The sequence below is a fragment of the Rattus rattus genome, chromosome 3 (genome assembly GCF_011064425.1).
Source record: "Rattus rattus isolate New Zealand chromosome 3, Rrattus_CSIRO_v1, whole genome shotgun sequence".
NCBI lineage: Eukaryota > Metazoa > Chordata > Mammalia > Rodentia > Muridae > Rattus > Rattus rattus.
Genome location: NC_046156.1, coordinates 21,526,271 through 21,532,765, shown reverse-complemented (window position 1 = coordinate 21,532,765; position 6,495 = coordinate 21,526,271). Strand labels below are relative to the sequence as shown.

At 47.2% G+C, this 6,495-nt stretch overlaps 1 protein-coding gene across 1 annotated transcript; it reads left to right on the top strand.

Annotated features, from left to right (window-relative positions):
- Positions 1-1,251: 1,251 nt before the first annotated feature.
- Positions 1,252-4,407, top strand: Ddit4l (DNA damage inducible transcript 4 like). The gene is made up of 3 exons (XM_032896616.1): positions 1,252-1,762; positions 2,015-2,156; positions 3,851-4,407. The coding sequence occupies exons 2-3, from the start codon at positions 2,066-2,068 to the stop codon at positions 4,339-4,341; spliced, it is 582 nt and encodes a 193-aa protein (XP_032752507.1). The 5' UTR covers positions 1,252-1,762; positions 2,015-2,065; the 3' UTR covers positions 4,342-4,407.
- The last annotated feature ends 2,088 nt before the right edge of the window (positions 4,408-6,495 follow it).

Genomic DNA, 6,495 nt, shown 5'->3' with positions numbered 1-6,495 from the left:
GCCCGTGTCAATTCTGATCACTTACTACCAAAACACTAATAACATTTCCTGAAGCAGGGAAGACGCAGCTGTCATTAACAAGGCTGACGAGATAAGGACCTGAGAGGCTCTGTGGCTGCTGAAGGACCCTTTCTAACTGGCTTAAATGGGATTGCTTGTTTTCCACTTTTGTTATTAAAATAGAAGTGGAAATCTGCTCTCCCCAGCCTATCAGCATCCCGTTCCTGAGCCTGCCTGACCTTGAGCGGTGCAGCTGCTTCGGTAGAGTTAAAAATGGACCTTCAAGCTGGCTTTAGTTTCTGTTGCTCTGCCTGCGAATGTCCTCCCACTGATCTGTTTATCACACCCTTTACCACTTCTGTTGTTTTTCCTACCGAGAGTTTTTAGCCTCGACAGCTGATACTGTTTTTCAAGGTCCTAACCTGCTGATCCTTGCGCATGCGGACCCAAAGTGCGGGAGTGGTGCTGGAACCTCGCCTTGAACACTGAGCACCCCCCAACACACCCCCCAGGTATTTCAGTTTCTTCATTTTCTGATCCCCCAGCAACATCAGCAGCCTAAGCAACATCGCTGGGAATGCCCACCCATTGCAAACCCCGTGCCGCTGGCACAGGGCAACAGGAAGGGTGGCTTAGTAAGTTAGAAGGAAAACGTTAGGCATCTTGCTTTTAGTAGTGTGCCAGCCCCTCGGTTGCCTCTTGCTCAGGACTCCCCGGAAAGAGTAGCAGAGATTATCCCATCAGGACAACTCTTTATTCTCAGGCACCACTACCACTCCCTCCCCAAGCCCTTTGAAGACCACTAACGCTTAAACTGCTTCCAAAGCAAGCCCACCAGGAACTTTTGCTTCTGGGAATAGCAATTGCTCAAAACTATCCTGCGGCTGGAGCAGGCAACTGAGATCCTGTTAGTGGTTTTGTTTAGTTTCTTGGCACTGGCCCTCTTCAATTCAAGTTCTGTGCCTTTCGAAGCCAGGTCTTAGAACAGGGCCAGGCTCGCCCTGGCCGCGGAGAAAAACGGTTTAGTCACAGATGTAGTATCCCAAAAGATGCCCCATTGATTCCTGAGTGCAGCTGAAGTTGGAGAGCCTTTACCACATCCGACCACCTGCGGGAGACTGGGCGCGCACTGGAGCTGATGGGTTAGAGTCAGAACATTGGGCATAAAGGATGCTCACAGAACATGGTCTCAACTTAGCCAAATACTTATTCAGGATGACACAGCAAAGTTTTTGGGTCATAGCTAACAGGACCTGGAGCTTCCTGCTGCCTGAAAAGTTCCTTAGCCAAGACCTGAGCAGGCTGAGCCTGAAAGCCGGCAAACTGTGAGTAGGGGCTCACACCAAAGAATCTAGGTTAGTGGCCGAAGGGAGATGCTCCTTAGGTGGGTGACCAATGGCCAACCACCAACAACCAAACAGCAGGTGTCTGCCCAACGCCAGGCTGATCCTCAACTCCCAGGGGCTTGCCTGGGCCCCTTCCTTGGCAGGAACTGAAAGGTGACCTGACCCTACAGGGGCGGGCCAGGGCACGGGCCCGGCCAGTGGCGCAGGTGGGCGTGCCGACCAGGAGGGGAGGCGGGACCTATAAAGCTCTCTCCATTCCGGAGGCGGAGCGGCCGGGTGCAGCCTGTGCTGGTGGGCGCGGTGGCCCGGAGCCTTGGACTCGCTGCAGGACTGTGCAGGGAACCACTGTCCAAGCATCGGGCTAATAGGGGGCGCCTGCCTCGGTTTACCCTTCAGCGTCTGGTGAAATCCCGCAGGTGAGCAGACGGAGGAGGCGGGATTGGGCAGGGGCGCTTCCCAGTTATGCTGACTTTCCAGCTACTTCCAGCCTGTTGGCTTTAGTTGGTGCCTCTGCTCCCAGGGCTTTGTCAACTTGAGTTACTAAGACCGGTCCCTCCCTTTGGAAGGGCAGTGCCCGGGCTAGTTCACCCTGGCGATGCCTGGACTCTGAGGAGCCTGTGCACTTCTTGTGTGCTTTTGCAAACTTCTCTCACTTTTTTTCCTCCCAGCGTCTAGGGAAAGATCCGTTCTGCTCCGCGAGGGAAACAGAGCCGTTGACCATGGTTGCAACGGGCAGTTTGAGCAGTAAGAACACGGCCAGCATTTCAGAGTTGCTGGACGGTGGCTCTCACCCTGGGAGTCTGCTAAGTGGTGAGTCACCGGGCTGTCCACCTCTTTCCTATCCGAAGGCTGCAGCCCCTCTGTAGTGTAAGCGTCCCTGCCGGAGAGCGCGAGACTTCATTTCCTCCTAGAGACAGAGAGGACTATGAAATCCATCTGAGGTGTCTTTCTAAACTCCTTAGCATTGTCTGCCCACCAGAAACAAACGTAAGGAGAATAATGCATTGCTCCAGTCTGCTAACAGGTTCTTGAGGATGAAGTTCCCTATCTCGTGGTTGGAACAGCAAGCGTATAGCTGGATGTGTTTTAAGACATGCATTTAACTTGTGTGACCAGAACCATCATTTTCCTCCCAAATTCTCCATTGCCTGTTTGCCACCTAATCCCTCTCTTCCCCATCTCCAGAGAGCCACCCTTCAGCGTTTTGTTACCATGTTAGTATGGCTTTTAGAGTAGTAAATAATCAGAATAGTGTAGGTTCCCAGTCTGGTTTGCTTTCCCACAGTGTGATACTTTGGACTTCTAGCCTTCCCTTATCAATGTTCTCCTTCTCGGTATTAAGTAAGATTCTATTATGAAATGTACCCTCTAGGCCAGTCTTAATGTCAAAGGGAAACTTTAACAGCCCTGGTTCTACAGGAATCATCCTTTGCAACTTTTTCAACTTCCAATTTTGTCAACTTCCAATTTGACAGGTTACTCTGCTGTCAAAGAGCGGGGTGAGCATATATTCAGTTTCAAAAGCTCTTTGGATCTTCTTTATCTATAAGATAACTCTAAAGTTGTCTGTCTTCGGTGTGGATAAAATATAGATAAAATGCAGATGGGATTTGGAATCTACTTATTGGAATTAAAAAACAAAACAAAACAAAAAACAAAAAAACAAGCAGGGCCCTCAGTGAGCACATGAAATGGAAAGCCAAGCCAGTAGAGGGGAAGAAGTTCTCTGGCCTCAGTGTGGTGTGGCACTCTGCCAAGTAGTAGGGTTAATTTGGAAGGTAGGTGACCAAAGGCAGGACTATCTTTTTTCCTCTGAGTAAACCTAACTTTGTTTTCCCCGGGTCTGTTTTGTTTTGCTCGGCTAAGAAAATCCTAGCCAGCCCAGTTATAAATAACCTCATGAACCTCAAAAAGTCCTCCCCTCTGTGAGTGATCTTGAATCCAACAGGTCAAAGCTAAAATTGGACCTCCGGGCCATTCTAGTAAAGGCTTCTAAAGAAAAATAAAAAGCTGGTAGATCATTAGGACTGTGGTAGGCTTACTTTAAAGCCCTTGAAATCATTCTGCACACCAGCAGTCCCCTCGTGAAGCAGTAGTGATGATTTCTATTCCAGATGTTCTGCATGTCAGGGTCTCTGTGGAAATACTAAAATAAACTTGGAAAACCCCACAGAGAGAGCAAGGAAGAAAGGAAATCACAAGGAATCCTGGATGGGCATGGGTAGAGCCACATCACCCTCAAGACTGTGGGTAGACAAGAAAATCTAAAGAAGGGTTGATTAACCTATTCTCTTTGTTTCTCAATCTTTAGGGCATGGGTGAGCTTTCAGACCTGAAAGGTTAAAGGGCTTCTATTCCCTACATGGTTAATAGCAAATTGAGATGAGCTTAAAGCAGGATCGAAAGCAGGTAGATACAGAAGCTAGAAGTGACTGGACCTACAATGTTGGCAATGACCTTGCAGACCTTGCTTCTCTGTTCTCAAAAGCTTTTGTTTCTTTCAGATTTCGACTACTGGGATTATGTCGTCCCCGAGCCCAACCTCAACGAGGTGGTGTTTGAAGAGACAACATGCCAGAATTTGGTTAAAATGTTGGAGAACTGTCTGTCCAAGTCAAAGCAAACCAAACTCGGTTGCTCTAAGGTCCTGGTTCCTGAGAAACTGACCCAGAGAATTGCCCAAGATGTCCTGCGGCTCTCGTCCACAGAGCCCTGCGGCCTCCGGGGCTGTGTTATGCACGTGAACTTGGAAATTGAAAATGTGTGTAAAAAGCTGGATAGGATTGTGTGTGATGCTAGTGTGGTGCCGACCTTTGAGCTCACGCTGGTGTTCAAGCAGGAGAGCTGCTCCTGGACCAGCCTGAAGGACTTCTTCTTTAGCGGAGGTCGCTTCTCGTCGGGCCTTAGGCGAACTCTGATCCTCAGCTCGGGATTTCGACTTGTTAAGAAAAAACTGTACTCTCTGATTGGAACGACAGTCATTGAGGAGTGCTGAGGAGGAAAAAACAATTAAAGGTCCCTAATGAGTGGCTAATAAACCTCTGGAGCTATCCAGCCGTCATTTGTAGTTTGCCTGCTTGCCCTCACAGGGAATCCCAGATTTAGGCCATTTTCCTTCTGTGTTTCTCACCCATAGCGACCCACTTTAAAGGCTGAGGTATTTTTTTTTTCCTGGCTTTTAAGACATAATGCAAGAGAGCAAATTGCCCACATATATGTCCACATGGGATAGAATGGGATAAGGGAGTGAAATAAGCAAGCTCCTTTAATTTTATATTTTGTCTAACATTTAGCAGGTAGTCTTAGTAACAGAAAAAGATCCACTTTGCCTAATTTGACTTTCATGTGCCCAGGGCTCTGTGCACCCTCTCTCTCTCTCTCTCTCTCCTCTCTCCTCTCTCTCTCTCTCTCTCTCTCTCTCTCTCTCTCTCTCTCTCTCTCTCCCCTCTCTCTCCCTCCCCTCTCCTCCTCCCTGCTCTCCCAGAGTCATCTTCTCAATGACAGGACCTTACTTGATGCCCAGCCCATCAAAACATACAGAGGGCTGCACTTCCAGGTTCCTACCTGAATTTGAAGAGTTTTTACACAAGAGGGGACAGTTATATCGATGAGCTTGATTAAAAGGTCACCTTACATAAACTGAATAAGGGTCACAGTAACAAAAGCACGGCCTCCCTGCCTGGTGTTCTCCCCACAACCGTGCCCAAGAGACAAAAAGTGTACATCTTATTGTATTGATGACACGGCTGCTTTCGGTGCCTTTGCAGTGTTATATCAACTTGGTTTTCTTAGTTATCAACTGTTGAATGTTGTCATTTTTTATATTGTCTTTAATTAGATTCTTTTTAAAATGACTGGCTTTTCACCCACAGTTAATGGAGAAGGGTAATCTCAGATCTCGCCCCTTTCAGACCCACTGGGGTAATATTGCTGCTTTCTGCCACTAAGATGCTTCCTCTGCACTGAAGTATCTCATCACACGGGTGTCAGCTCCTCTCTGGCCTTTTCTAGGAACTGGTTCACCTCTCCTTAACTTCACACTTCTTCTTAGTTACCAATGTATTTATAGTTGCAGGGCCTGATTTGACTTTGGGATGCCGTTGCTACCACAGACTAGACATGAAAGTCCTATAACTTAAGATAACCTCTGTACATATACAACGCTCTGTGCCTTATTCAGCAAGGTCTTTTCTTCCTTGGGTCATCAAAGGGAACGGGGTTTCCTGCCCAGGCCTTCAGTATGAGTTTGTCTACCTCAGGCACCAGCATGGCTGGGACAGATGTCTTAATCCTGACCATAAGCAAACAAGCCAGGTACAGCTCCTGGTCCTGCAGGTGACCTAAGACATCACTGTCCCAATGAGCAGATGTTCTAACCAATTGTTCTCCTTGGATGCTTGGAGAGGGACCACAGAGCCAGCCTTCACAGGACTGGACCAGTAGTCAAATCCCCGCTGTTTGTGGGCTTGCAGATGCTCGGTTTCTGGAGGTCACTGTGTTCTGTAGCTGTTTTGAGTGACGCCAAGGAGGATCGTGAGGCTTCTCAGGCATGGGCATGGATCTTTACCCGCTAGCAGTTCTCTGACTCTCTTGCCCATTTGACTCACAAAATAGTAGAGGCTTCAGGAGGCTCTTGCAATGATAGTCCTGTTTAAGTCTATTTTTACAATAAAACATCATATTTTTAATTCCTTTGACCTCTTTGTTCTTTCTTTATTTGTGTCATGGTCACCCTAAAAGAGGCTTGACAGTATTTGGAGAAAGATAATGAATTTCACTTATTTTGAATACTTACACATCAATAAAGAATGCATCTTTCTTATAATATTTTTCAATAGGAAGACATTGATGATTTGAACACCATGGACAAGTGCCTTATTCAACACACAGATCAAAACTCGTTGTGTGAAGATACATTGTGTGTATAGTTTCATATGTAACGAATTATATGACCAGTGTATATATTTGCTTTTAATGATCTTTAAATGACAAACCCTCCTAACTCCTCTTTTAGTCTTAAACTAGAATTTAATTTTTTCACGTCTTTCCTGTCTCTTGAAACTAATGCTCGGGCTGGAGACATGGCTCAGTGGTTAAGAGCACCGACCGCTCTTCCAGAGGACCTGAGTTCAAATCCCAGCAACCACAT